The sequence below is a fragment of the Salvelinus fontinalis genome, chromosome 13 (genome assembly GCF_029448725.1).
Source record: "Salvelinus fontinalis isolate EN_2023a chromosome 13, ASM2944872v1, whole genome shotgun sequence".
Classification (NCBI taxonomy): domain Eukaryota; kingdom Metazoa; phylum Chordata; class Actinopteri; order Salmoniformes; family Salmonidae; genus Salvelinus; species Salvelinus fontinalis.
In genome coordinates, this window is record NC_074677.1 from 49,567,477 (window position 1) to 49,582,656 (window position 15,180).

The 15,180-nt window shown below is 44.1% G+C and overlaps 1 protein-coding gene across 1 annotated transcript in view; it reads left to right on the forward strand.

The window, feature by feature from the left end:
• The first annotated feature begins 2,085 nt into the window (after nt 1-2,085).
• Nucleotides 2,086-15,180, forward strand: part of LOC129868862 (ephrin-B3-like) — a 32,165-nt gene continuing 19,070 nt past the window's right edge. The window contains exon 1 of the mRNA XM_055943180.1: nt 2,086-3,303. Within this exon, the coding sequence (XP_055799155.1) occupies nt 3,155-3,303 (149 nt within the window). The 5' untranslated portion in view covers nt 2,086-3,154. The remainder of the gene's footprint in view (nt 3,304-15,180) is intronic.

A 15,180-nucleotide genomic window follows, 5' to 3' on the forward strand; every position in this document is an offset into this window, starting at 1 on the left:
AAACTACTGGACAATGGACTCATTGGTAAGGGTGGGGTCAGTCGTGAAGCTTGTTCATCTTGTGCTTTTGTTGGGTCTAGCTGAACATTTATCAAATCACAGAACTGAGTGTTGGGATATGGACAGGTTTTTTGACTGCGTATGATGCCCCCGTCTCCTTGTATTTACTCTTTTACTGGACAGTATTCCTCAAGGACTGCCTTTCCCTGGGCATTCTCCACAAGAAAAGACAACATTGAGGACGACCTTGACACAGAAGACCAGATTCTTCAGTATACCAGAACGATACTGCGCTGACCACCAGAGATTCACAGAAGGCAAGTTAACGATGTGACCATCTGTTTTTAGAAAGGGGCTCACTGGGGAAAATATATATTCTTTGTTACAGATGTACTTTTTGTCGACTTTCTAGGTTACTATCTACCTGAAGTCCCACGTAGGACAGGTAGCGACACGGGGGAACTACATAAATTATTTGACTAGAGATCCTATTTAATAGGTTTGCTGTACCAATTGTAGTGATAGGTATTCAGTGGAGAGTTAGGTAATTAATAGCTTCTTCAGGATATGTGGCCATTTTAATGAGTTTGGACATTTAGGTATATCTGGATGTCTGGACAGCCCCTCTGTTCCTCATGCTATACCCAGGGGTTCTGGGATGTAATATTAGTTTATGAATCTATTATGATTGGGGTTACAGTGTTAAATCATCGTCTTAATAGTGTTGTTTCTGCAGGATACCTCATGGACACCACCACCTCATTGCTATGTCCATGTAGCGGCCTCTTTGCTGGACGACTGTCTGAGGTGTATTGGCGACTGAGGCCTGTGGGCTCTCATACCCTGTTGGACTGGGCTGTTCTGGACCACAGCTGGAAATGGGATGGTCTCAGAGGGGAGCAGATGGTAGAGGAGAGCCTCCCAGAAAGCAGCTTTGTCCCAGTCCTAGACTGAGGGTGCGATAGAACCCAGCTGGCTAAGGTCTCAATCAGGAGTTAATACACACCTTGTGAACATGGACTCTCAAAATGACTGAACATATACAACTATGCTCATGGCCTGTTACATTCACACACACGCGCACACACATCTGGTTGGCAAGTTTCAACTCCTGGATGTAAATAGTGAACGATTAATTCATCTTTACTCATTTTTGTTTGGTTATTTGGTTTTACTTGCCTTAAATGTACATAATTAAATTGCCCATGTGTGATGTCCCCTTCCCCACCATCTCTAAGTAATATGCTTGACCTGGTGAAGTGTATCCAATGATTGCTGGCATTGGGTTGGTTTGGGACAACATTTGTTTTTCTAACAGAGCAGTACAATTGCAGTAATGGGGATTAAAGTGAGTGCTGTAAAAATATAATGCTAAAGCTATTAGAGGAATATCTGTCATGCAGAATTGGTTAATTCGTTTTGGGGGAAATGTTATGGGTTTTGACTCTTTTGCTGCTCGACCACAGCAGAATTTGAGATGGAGGGGGGGCATTGTGTATATAGTTTTCCTTTTGAATAGACGTGTTACAGAATAAATAAACTGTGTGGAATGCAATATGAATGTGTTGTCATTACTACGCTATTACATATTGTTTTAAAGAAGACCGACTAACAGGACGTCCTTTCCCGACGATTCCACAAGTTGAATTGCCGCTGTTCGTCGACGCTCAGCTGGTGATCTACTGCGCACGTCCGACGTTCTTGGTGGTCGGTCTTACCTCTTATATAGCTCCTAAGACTGTACAATATGTGATATTACGCTGCCTGCGGTTTTAAATGTTGCCCACGTGGGGGCATGGTAGGTTCAGTTTTGTTGTCCTATACTCTGCACTTTACTGCTTTCCCAATCATGAAACTACTGGAAATGAGTCGCTGAGTTATATTATAAATGAATAGCATCTGTTACAGAATAACGGCTGGGGGAGCTACAAGCTTATTACTGCACATCGGGCATTTCTTAACCAACATTTGACACGGCATCTGCCACAATATTTGGGGCAAAATATGTTGGTTATAGGCTACATGCCCTTTCACTATGTTCCTTGGCCACTGTCGGCATTAAACAATCCGGCGTTAGACAATTGGCCACTGTCGGCATTAAAGTCTACCTGTCGCTGCCATAACGGCGAAAGGAGGAAATACATGCGGGAAGTTGTTCCGATTCGTGTGTTATACTGATTTAGAGGGCATTTTTCATCAGTTTGAGTGGTGATAATAGTAAGGGGGTCTCCCAGAGCTACACTCTGGAACACAAGTAGTCTTGCATAGCATGGGCTACTGCACTCCATCCCTATACCTAGCTACTATATCAGTGTGCAGCATAGTACGAGGTTGAGAGAGAGAGGATGCAACGAACATAAAGCAGTATTGTGAACAGAAGAGACCTCTCAGGAAATATTCAGTGACTGTCTGTCCTTTTTGAAGTTTGACCGAAGAAGTTTGACTTGATTTGGTTTAATGCCAAGATTGTGCCATAATAGCGGAAAGGATAAATGACGGGTAGAATGGGCATTGTTTTGTGCGCTAAGACGCAGAAAGAATAACAATGGAGAAAGCGATAAAAGCCTTAATGCGTTAAGCATTCAAGTGCTGCAACAAGAGCACAGCGAATAGGCGATGATCAACTTGGGTCAGCGAATGTTTTCTTATACAACATTGGACTAGACTGTATGAATCAGGGACATTTGAGCAAGCAAACCAGTGCATCTGCGTGGCAAGGTAGGCAATGGCACTTTGCCAATGAAGATAAACGCCCGCGATCCAAAATTACGCTTCCAAAGTGGTAGAAGGCGTTTACTCCGATATTCGCGACCTTCAACGCATTTGCATTTGTCTGGAGAGGTGACATTTAGGAGAGAGGATGGACATAGGCTTTGTCATGCAATAATGTCCATAATTGCTGGACACGTTTCAAACCAGAAAGCTACATATTGCCACTAATGCACTTTAAACTCAAGAGGTTGACATATTGTATCTCTTCACACATTCCAACTACTCTGGATGTTGTTTTCTGATTGATTTTTAGTACGTTTTTTCTTATGCGGTTTCCGAAGTCGCACAATAGCTGTGCGCTTCCAGGGATTTAGTGAACTTCGTTCGCAGTCTCCAAACGATTCTTTGTCTGAATCGATTCTCCGTCACTTTTTGGGGTAAAATGGCAGGAGTGAGCCGAGGAGCAGGGATGGCTTTGGCGTTTTGGGACGGCTGTAATGGCTTGGGATTTATTTGTATCTTTCTTGTGGATCTACTGGGAATAGCTGCAGGTAACATGGAGCCTATTTACTGGAATACGTTGAACAAGAGGTACGTGGTTAAACGCTGTCATATAGACTAGTTTAGATGTATTTATAAGTCGTCGTCTATCCCCCCCCCCCCCCCCCCCAAAAAAAAACACATTGTCTGATTATGACTGACTGAATACATGTCACTCGTGTACACCGTGTCTTTATAGGCTGTCAGCGCGAAGAACTGTGCGTTATTTAGGTGACATTGCAGTCCGGCAGAGTGGCCTTTGGAGAAAAATATTGAACGCAACAATACAACTACCAACTCATGGGGAACATGCGCACATTGGAGACACCGATTCTTTTGTAAGCTTCGATTTCAGGTCTCTAATGACATGAGTTCACTCAATATCCAACTCTACATTAGGCTAAGCTACTTGTTGCTGGTGGAGGTGAATAGTGGTGGTGGGGACACTTGACTTCATTGGAGAGGATTACAGTCGAGGAAGACGGGAGTCTCCTGGCACATAATGTCCAGCGAGGTCGGACACGGGCTCTATTCAACAGAGATGGGTGTCCTGCAGGGTTGGGCTTAATTTGGAATATAATTGAGAATATATCAAATTCCAATGCAATTCTTGAATTTGAATTGAAATAGTAAACGGGGTACAGAATTCAAATTTGAATAAAGGAAATATAATTAAAATCAAATGTCACTTCAAGGCCTAGTCTATACAAATTTAAATGTTGTACATAGAACATGCATATAAAATGTTAAATGTGAATATTCTAAGTTATTATATTTCATTAATCACTTACATTTGAATGATATATTTACCAGAATGCCTTAGTTCAACCCTCAAGTTGACCCCTTGGCTTTCAAACAGAAGCCAAACAAATGAAATGGTGCTGGAAATATAATGGTCTATGCTAAGCAATAAGTTAAAAGATTATATGAACATTTGTTACCAGAGAACAGTGATACACTACACGACCAAAACTATGTGGACATCTCTTCCCAAAATCATGGGCATTAACATGGAGTTGGTCCCCCCTTTGCTGCTATAACAGCCTCCACTCTTCTGGGAAGACTTTCTACTAGGTGTTGGAACATTGCTGCAGGGACTTGCCTCCAATCAGCCACGAGCATTAGTGAGGTCAGGCACTGATGTTGGGCGATTAGGCCTGGCTCGCAGCGTTCCAATTCATCCCAAAGGTTTTTGATGGGGTTGAGGTCAGGGCTCTGTGCAGGCCAGTCAAGTTCTTCCACACCAATCTCGACAAACCATTTCTGTATGGACCTCGCTTTGTGCTCGGGGGCATTGTCATGCTGAAACAGGAACGGGCCTTCCCTGAACTGTTGCCACAAAGTTGGAAGCACAGAATTGTCTAGAATGTCATTGTATGCTGTAGTGTTGATTTCCCTTCACTGGAACTAATAGGCTTAATCCGAACCATGAAAAACAGCCCCAGACCATTGTTCCTCCTTCACCAAACTTTACAGTTGACGCTATGCATTCGGGCAGGTAGCGTTCTCCTGGCATCCCCCAAAGCCACATTCGTATATGAGACTGCCAGACGGTGAAGCGTGATTCATCACTCCAGAGAATGCATTTCCACTGCTCCAGAGTCCAATTGCAGTGAGCTTTACACCACTCCAGCCGACGCTTGGCATTGCGCATGATGATCTTAGGCTTGTGTGCGGCTGCTCGGCCATGGAAACCCATTTCATGAAACTCCCGACAAACAGTTATTATACTGACGTTGCTTCCAGAAGCAGTTTGGAACTCAGTTAGTGTTGCAACCGATGACAGACGACTTTTACGTGCTTCAGCAATCGTCTGTCCTGTTCTGTGAGCTTGTGTGGCCAACCACTTCGCGGCTGAGCCGTTGTTGCTCATAGATGTTTCCACGTCTTTGCTCTAGCAAGGATGAAATTTGACAAACTGACTTGTTGGAAAGGTGGCATCCTTTGACAGTGCTACATTGAAAGTCACTGAGCTATTCAGTAAGGACATTCCACTGCCAATGTTAGTCTATTGAGATTGCATGGCTGTGTGCTTGAATTTATACACCTGGCAGCAACGGGTATGGCTGAAATAGCCAAATCCACTCATTTGAAGGTGTGTCCACATACTTTTGTATATATATAGTGTATATTCTTTGGTATCTGGAAGTGTGACCTGTCAGATTCAATTAAACTCATGTTCTATTAGCGCGTTCACGTGCTAGTCGGAACTAGGAAACTCTGAAATTTCCGACGTGTTAATTTGTTGAACAAGGCACACGTATAACTACAGTAAGTTGGACATTTCAGAGCTTCCTAGTTCTGACTAGCACGTGAACACTGTATATGACTGAGTGGAATTTATTTAAATTGTATTGAATTCAATTCTACTTCCTGTGGGATGTGGCCAATTCGAATTTCAACTCATGAGTTGAATGGAAGTCAATTCCAAGATTCTGAAATGAGCCCAACCCTGGTGTCCTGTGCCTATAGTTCAATATAGACTAGTGTAAAACTAATAGTCTACCTTTCTGACTGTAGAGAGAGCAAGCAGACCGCACTTGGGTTGTTAAGCGTGGGAATGCCTGTTTATGGCAGACGCTTATTATGTCAGGCTTGTGTCAGAGAGGGGGTGGTCTTCATGCATGATTGCACCCTCAAAGGGTCGCGTGCGTGCCCTCCGTGGTTTCGACCCTCCGTGGTTTCCACCCTCCCCTCCCGCCTGCGCGGACTCATGCGGAGTTTGCGAATAGGGAATTATGAAAGCCAGTGAGAACTTGGCCTGGATTTGTCCAACGCTGTTCAAGCAAGCTCTTCTTTTGTCTCACCTAATGGCAAGCATGCAGTAATTGATTCATAAGCTAGGCCTTAATTTCTCTCTCGTGTGAGGACAGACACAGATACAGTTGAACAATCAAAGGTTTGATTAAATAGGCCTACAAGACTTTGGCTATCCAAATCACCTTGTAGTTGATAGGTTTCGTTTCCATAGACAGAATAGATACATGAACAAACTGACCAAATGTCACTATAATTAATGAATTATGTATTCATGAGAGTTTTGTATAGTGAGTTGCAATAAGGGGTACAATTCTCAAGAAGAGTCAAGATGTTTAGAGTGGCTGGTTAAAGGAGGGAAATATGAAGAGATGGAAAGATGCAACCAAGACATGGAGAGACAAAAATAGCCTAGAGTTAGGTCTGATGAAACAAACAGTCTTTTTAAGTGTGCCCAGATAGAGGGACACACTGAGTGTGAGCTCTGTGCTACTGCTGAGAATCTGTCATCCGTATGGAATCTAATGTTCCTCCGATATATGAAAAGGTCAAAGGGTTTACTCATGACCTGTTAGACAGCTCTTCCTCAGACTCCTGATGGCCAAGACGACCAACACACACGACAGACAGACACACGCAATGAATACAGAAACATGTTCAGTACAGACATAGAAAATCACACACTCTAAACATGGATATAACATGAAGATGAGTGAGTGAGGAGTTAGGGAGTGCAGGGGGCCCCCCCAGGTGGTGAGGGTAGGTAGCAGCACATCTGCCACGCTGATCCTCAACACTGGAGTCCCTCAGGGGTGCGTGCTCAGTCCCCTCCTGTACTCTCTGTTCACCCACAACTGCATGGCCAGGCACGACTCCAACACCATTAAGTTTGCAGACAACACAACATCCTGATCACCGACAACGACGTGACAGCCTATAGGGAGGAGGTCAGACACCTGGCCGGGTGGTGCCAGAATAACAACCTATCCCTCAACGTAACCAAGACTAAGGAGATGATTGTTGTCTACAGCAAAAGGAGGACCGAGCACGCCCCCATTCTCATCGACGGGGCTGTAGTGGAGGAGGTTGAGAGCTTCAAGTTCCTTAGTGTCCACATCACCAACAAACTAGAATGGTCCAAACACACCAAGACAGTTGTGAAGAGGGCACGACAAAGCCTATTTCCCCTCGGGAAACTAAAAAGATTTGGCATGGGTCCTGAGATCCGCAAAAGGTTCTACAGCTGCAACATTGAGAACATCCTGACCGGTTACATCACTGCCTGGTCATTGCTCGGCCTCCGACCGCAAGGCACCACAGAGGGTAATGCGTATGGCCCAGTACATCACTGGGGCCAAGCTTCCTGCATTCCAGGACCTCTACACCAGGCGGTGTCGGAGGAAGGCTCTAAAAATAGTCAAAGACCCCAGCCACCCCAGTCATAGACTGTTCTCTCTACTATCGCATTGCAAGCGGTACCAGAGTGCCAAGTCTAGGACAAAAAGGCTTCTCAACAGTTTTTACCCCCAAGCCATAAGACTCCTGAACAGGTAATCAAATGACTACCCGGACTATTTGCATTGTTTGCCACCCCCCCAACCCCTCTTTTTACGCTACTGCTACTCTCTGTTCATCATATATGCATAGTCACTTTACCTATACACTCATGTACATACTACCTCAATTGGCCCGACCAACCAGTGCCCCTGCACATTGGCTAAGTGGGCTATCTGCACTGTGTCCCGCCACCAACCACCGGCCAACCCCTCTTTTACACTACTGCTACTCTCTGTTCATCATATATGCATAGTCACTTTAAGCATATCTACATGTACATACTACCTCAACCAATCAGCCCGACTAACCGGTGACTGTATATAGCCTCGCTACTGTTATTTTTCACTGTCTTTTCTACTGCTGTTTTATTTCTTTACCTACCTATTGTTCACCTAATACCTTTTTTGCACTGTTGGTTAGAGCCTGTAAGTAAGCATTTCACTGTAAGGTCTACACCTGTTGTATTCGGAGCACGTGACAAATAAACTTTGATTTGGATTTGACATCTGAGGCAGAGTCGTGTTGCTGTACATCTCTTCCCCCTTAAATGGGCATTCAAAATGAATACTTCACAGGCTGCTCAATATTTAATGAATCGCCTGCTAATTGGCTGAGGATAAGAAGCCTGGTTAACTGGGCTAAGCGTTTCAGATTAAAACCTTTGAAAGATTGGGAAAAGAAAGTAAACCGAAACAGTGTCAGGAGACTGAGGAGCGGGTAGCGTGAGTTTAAGGATGAGGTCCCTGCGTCTTCACATGTGTTCAGCCTCATTACCCCCTTACACTGCCACATACAGCCAGAGTGTTACACCCTCAGAGTTGGAGTGAGTGTGATGTCTGTGTCAGAAAGGAGTGTGTGTGTTTACTTGCCTGAGTGTTTTTGTGTTTGTGCATGTTGTTCCTAGGGGTGTGGGTATCATTGTTGTTGGGTGTGTGGGGGTGTATTCCCAGTCAGTCACACAGCGGCTGTCTCAGTCAGAGTGTTTAGACTCGCCTTGTTTACTCATCCAGTGAGGAACAATCCACCCCTGTCCTCCTGTGACACCTCCTGCTCAGACAGCCGTGTGTGATGGAGGGAGGGGGGGGGGTTACTATGAATGCCTAGGCGTGTCTGCTAAACCTGTGTATTTTCCAGTCTAAATATTTAACAGTCTAGATTGAACTGGGGAGAATAAACAGTGTCAAATAAAGAAGGGCAAAGGAAAGTGCTGTGGGTATGTGGATGAATAGGCGAGCTGTCTGTATATGAGCAAGCTTGTGTGAAATGTATGCATACTTGCAGTGAAATATTGAATGTGCGACCAAACAAAAGTTTTCCATAGACTTGTGAAGGTGACTTTGGTAACAGCACCAAATGAGCTGTACCACTTGACCTCGGATTAGGGGTGTGAGAGTAAGGGAGGATAATCCTCCTACTCAACACACACCCAGCCGTCCCCTCTTGTGGAGTGCTCCACTGTCAGTCAGACAACAAAGCAGTATGTGAGGGGATTTTTTTCTCTCTCTTTCGCTCACTCGCTTTCTCTGCTGGTAGCCTAGTGGTTAGAGCGTTGGGCCAGTAACCGAAGGGTCACTGGTTCGAATACCCGAGCTTCCAAGGTGGAAAAATCTGTTGACGTGTCCTTGAGCAAGGCACTTAAAGGAGTAGTTCACTATTTACAGCTAACAATCAATGGAAGTGTTGGGGGCATGTAAACAAAGCAACAACAAAAAACAAATCATGTCGCATGACGTCCATTGGTAGTTAGTTTATGGTGGCTGAAGTTCGTAGAGGCTGTTTAAAGAACTGAACCATGTATTACAGTTTCTCCTGGTCCATAGACCACGTTCAGGGTGTGGAACCATCTAACATCAAGTCTTTTTTTTATCACTTACTCAGTAGCTCCATCTCTCCGTGTGCCCTCTTTTACCTGAGATCATTACCATAATGAATAGCCACAGAGCTATCTGGAGCTGATTTAAGAAATAAAACATAACCAGTGAGAATGTCACCAGTCATAAACTACTGGATGTCAGAATACAGGCTAGTGGTGGAAGCTGCATTTGGGTCATTGCTTGGGATTCTTGGCAGAAGACTAATCTGATGGAATCTCTTCAGTAATCCGATGGTTTCATCAACTCTTGCCCAGGGATATGGACAGAATTCAAGAGTGATGAGTAAATCAGTTAAAGGGTGCATGACATAAAGAACTTTCCTCTCTTTCACATGTTTTGTAGTAGGTGTATGGCTTAAGGCGTCGGCATGCTGCAGTTCGGCTGGCGGCTCGCCGAAGTCGGCTAGACGAACCGAACGAGTGTGCTCGCATACTCCCTTAAAAGACCTTTGCTTGAAAAGAATGAGAAAAAAGCTGCAATAGGACTGTTTCTCCTATTGAAGATGCCGTAGCCAGTATACACTTCCTAAAAATAGCCATAATTAATCTAAGATAACTCAAGAAATCTGTCATTAATTTTGATGTTTTTGCCAAGGAGATCTTAGTCGCGAAAAAGACATTTGGTGCAGTATTTCTGAAAGAAAAAATGTGCATGAAAACAAGTCGTCTCTTGTTGAATGACAACAGACTTTATTGAAGAATCCCTACTGTTGCCCAATCACGGATGAAGGGGCGTAGCATTCGGTCCTAGAACTTCGCCTGGCCTCAAAAAAAGTGACGTGTGCCTAAACAGCTGAAAAACCCCTTACCCGAAGTCCAAAACGAACACAAATGTCGTCATAATATATGCACGAACTCTTGCGAATTTTTTCTCACAGCCTCACGTCAGAATTAGACGGTCATCCATGTTTCTCAACCGTCACATTTCAAAGTTTTCCAAATGTCACATTTCGAAGTGTTTAAGGTTACGTTTAGGCATTAACTCGGACATCTTCATTTTAGGCATTAACTCCGAATGGTTAAGGTACAAGGGTTAAGGTTTGGGATAATAAAGTCATTTTTGTTTTATCTTCAAACATTTGGAGTCGAGGCAGATGCTTAAATCCATCCGCATCCCCATCCACAATGCCCGAGCAAAACAAAAACCTACTTGAAGGTAACAGCGCTCACTGTTGCCCCTAGTGGCTGGTTTCCACTTAATCTCCCTGATGTCCTCAGACATGGATGGACGTCAAAGACTGACTTGTATCACGGACCTGGGTGTTCACCCACACACTAACATTTGCTTTCTCCATTTTACCCACTCTAGTAGCTACCTGCCAGTATCATTTGCAAATTCCCTTTCACCGCCCTCCTCGTTTTTAATGTTCTGTTTCAAAGGTGCTTCCCTGGCATGCCTTCAAAGTCTTGGCAGAGCATGAGAGCATGTGGCGAATAATGGAGTAATTGCAGTCTTAAGATTGCGCTGATGAGGGTTTCACTGTGAGGTGGGGGGTGATGATGTATGTTCCCTCCAATATGAAATGGATTCTCAGAACAGTGCATCACTATAATAAAAACACTTGTTTTTGTGCTTGTTTGATCTATATCCCCTTTCGACTTGTTTAGCTATTTCCCCTCTCTTCTCTCCATGTGCCTCTCCCTCATATCTCCTTGTTTCTCTCTATTCCTGCATCCTGTTTCTTTCTCCATCTGCTCCTCCCTCTCTCTTTCGTAAAGGTTAAGTGGCATGAATAATATTTTCTGTATGCCTTGTTTTGTGTAATTGGGGGACCATCGAATGGAGATCAGGGTCCAAGAGCAGTAATAAGGACATGTAGTTGTTTTAACAAACCAGACCAATGATTCCCCTTCAACATTCACCTAATTGAACCCCACTCGCTCTTTACCCCGTCTCGCTTTGTTTTGCTCTCTCTCTCTCTCTCTCTCTCTCTCTCTCTCTCTCTCTCTCTCTCTCTCTCTCTCTCTCTCTCTCTCTCTCTCTCTCGTTCTTTGTCTGTGAAGTTGCATATTCAGTATCTGTCTTTCTGCTTCAAATGCACACACTTCTCTCGTATGAAACGTTTTCTTCAAAAATATTACAAAGAATGGAAACCTAGACCTTCCCTGGTGTGCTAGTATACATGGAAGACAGGAATGAAGAAGACAAAGGGAAACGGAGGGAGAGAAGGGACTAGGGAGTTGTTCTCTCTGACTGACTTTCTGCTTCACTCATCCTCCAAACAAAGGGAAGTGCTATTTTAAGTCTTCTCATCTTTAATCAGCCCTGTGATTTGGGCTTGATGAGCCTTTTCATGTGTGGTTAGAGTCCTGGGCATTTGGGTACATGTATCCCTCTCACAGCCTGATACATACTGAGAGTCAGACAAACACGGTTCCACTCCACAACAATTCGAAAAATTGGTAACACTTTATTTGAGCCCTACCGTCATAACACGTTATGACACACGGTCCTAACCATGTCATATGTCAACAGCTGACATAACATGTTCTATGTTATGACCATATTATGAAAAGTTATGTCAGCTGTTATGACATGTTAGGACCTTGTCATAAAGTGTTATGACGCTAGGTGTCAAGTAATGTGTTACTGAAAACATTCTCCATTCAACATTCTGAACTACAAGATCCCACTTGTAACGAACTGACCTGAAGGGCTCCACACAGTCCGCAACGGACCCCATGGAGCTTTGTTTGCATACCTCTCTACTTTCGTGCGGCTGAATTCTTTTGGAACGCATCGCAAACTGAGCTCCGTTTGCGTAGACTGTGAAAACACGGTGGAGAGCCCTTTAGAGGGGAGTGCCTGAGTCTGAGCTCCGCTTGTGTCAAGGTTGGCCTATGTTAAGGCCAGAGTCTGATGGGGACTGAGTCATGGGGTAGGAATGTGGCTTTTATCTCTTAGTACTTAACTAATTAAATAAAGGCTCTTAACAACACTCTGAAAGCACTTCAGATAAAGCAGGACCCACTTAGCAGTTCTGGGGGAAGGGTCCTAGAAGGGCACGGTATCAGCAATTCACCAAACAGTCCTGTGTTATGGGACAAAATTGACATTTACACATATTTCTAGACACTACATTAGAGTGTTGTACAGTTTATTGGCATGTAATGATCTATGGTGTGAAACCCTGAGAGCTCTGTGTAAAATTGAGAAAGCAGCTTTGTTTTCTTCTGGCTGGCCTGTAAACAATTCAAGTCGATGGTAAACCATGTTCCACCTCATGCCAATGAAAGCTCTGGTCTAATGAACCAGGCCATCTCCCAACGTGTTCACCCTGGGTGGGCGACTGGGCTGAGGTGGTGCTGGACTGCCCTGGTCCCTGGCTGGCTTAGTGGACTGCGGGCTCTGCTGCATCCTGGTACAGTCCTCCCCTATACAGGACCTCCAGACTGGGGCAGCAGCAGGGGGGATTACGGGGGAAGTTTGCCTGAAATCATCTTCAACAGAGCAGTGAGGCAGAATGGTGTGAGCAAACATGAAGCTGGAAGTGTATTCACAAGAGGTGGGGTTACAGCTAGAACTACAGCTAGTGCAGTCAAATAGGAGGAGAGGGCACAGGGCAGGCAATGAAGCAAACACCCACATTCCCATAAACACTGGGCCATGAAGGTGGCCAAAGGCCATTCCAATCTGTCCACTGCAGTAAGCAGGCCGTGGGATTCAGCAACACACTGAATCCTGGGTAGCCTCACACAGACCACAAGTAGAGACCATGACACACATAGATTCAAAAGTAAAGTAAGCTATGGTTTCCCTTCCTTTGACCTGTGTCTCATCTGGTATTAGTAGTTTATATTATGTATGCAATCCTGATTCATCATGTATGGCACGGTTTTAAAACTCGACCATTGAATAATGCATCAGAATCCGTTTCATCAGCAGCTCTAATGAAGGCACTAATTTAGCTTTGTTTTAAAAAGAGAAGTTGAAGGAGAAAATGCAATATTCATGTAGTTCGCTTCAGCGTCAACGTGAGATCAGATGAAAGTTTCTCCAGTTGAGCATCAAGCAGCAGCTTGAGCCAACTGTTCTCGATAAAGCCCACAACAATGTTGAATATGGCCATGGTCCATGCTTCATAGCAACGTCCAATCATGCTTTCTCTCTTAATACTAATATCTGTAGGACCTTCAACAGTCACCATGACGTCACAGTGATATTAGTATTAAGAGAGAAAGCATGATTGGACATACAGTTGAAGTCCGAAGTTTACATACACCTTAGCCAAAAACATTTAAACTCAGTTTTTCACAATTCCTGACATTTAATCCTAGTAAAAAGGCACTGTCTTAGGTCAGTTAGGATCAATACTTTATTTTAAGAATGTGAAATGTCAGAATAATACCGGAGAGAATGATTAATTTCAGCTTTTATTTCTTTCATCACATTCCCAGTGGGTCAGAAGTTTACATACACTCAATTAGTATTTGGTAGCATTGCCTTTAAATTGTTTAACTTGGGTCAAGTGTTTCGGGTAGCCTTCCACAAGCTTCCCAGAATAAGTTGGGTGAATTTTGGCCCATTCCTCCTGGCAGAGCTGGTGTAACTGAGTCAGGTTTGTAGGCCTCCTTGCTCACACACGCTTTTTCAGTTCTGCCCACAAATTTTCTATAGGATTGAGGTCAGGGCTTTCTGATGGCCACTCCAATACCTTGACTTTGTTGCCCTTAAGCCGTTTTGCCACAACTTTGGAAGTATGCTTGGGGTCAAAGTCCATTTGGAAGACCCATTTGCGACCAAGCTTTAACTCCTGACTGATGTCTTGAGATGTTGCTACAATATATCCACATAATTTTCCTGCCTCATGATGCCATCTATTTTGTGAAGTGCACCAGTCCCTCCTGCAGCAAAGCACCCCCACAACATGATGCTGCCACCCCCGTGCTTCACGGTTGGGATGGTGTTCCCTCGGCTTGCAAGCCTCCCCCTTTTTCCTCCAAACATAACGATGGTCATTATGGCCAAACAGTTCTATTTTTGTTTCATCAGACCAGAGGACATTTCTCCAAAAAGTACGATCTTTGTCCCCATGTGCAGTTGCAAACCGTAGTCTGGCTTTTTTTATGGCTGTTTTGGAGCAGTGGCTTCTTCCTTGCTGAGCGGCCTTTCAAGTTATGTCGATATAGGCCTCGTTTTACTGTGGATATAGATACTTTTGTACCTGTTTCCTCTAGCATCTTCACAAGGTCCTTTGCTGTTGTTCTGGGATTGATTTGCACTTTTCGCACCAAAGTACATTCATCTCTAGGAGACAGAACGTGTCTCCTTCCTGAGCGGTATGACGGCTGCGTGGTCCCATGGTGTTTGTACTTGCATACTATTGTTTGTACAGATGAATGTGGTACCTTCAGGGGTTTGGAAATTGCTCCCAAGGATCAACCAGACTTGTGGAGGTTTACACATTTTTTCTGAGGTTTTGGCTGATTTCTTTAGATTTTCCCATGATGTCAAGCAAACAGGCACTGAGTTTGAAGGTAGGCCTTGAAATACATCCACAGGTACACCTCCAATCGACTCAAATGATGTTAATTAGCCTATCGGAAGCTTCTAAAGCCATGACATAACTTTCTGGAATTTCCCAAGCTGTTTAAAGTCACAGTCAACTTAGTGTATGTAAACTTCTTACCCCCTGGACGTGTGACACAGTGAATTATAAGTGAAATAATCTGTCTGTAAACAATTGTTGGGAAAAATGCTTGTGTTATGCACAAAGTAGATGTCCTAACCGACTTAACCT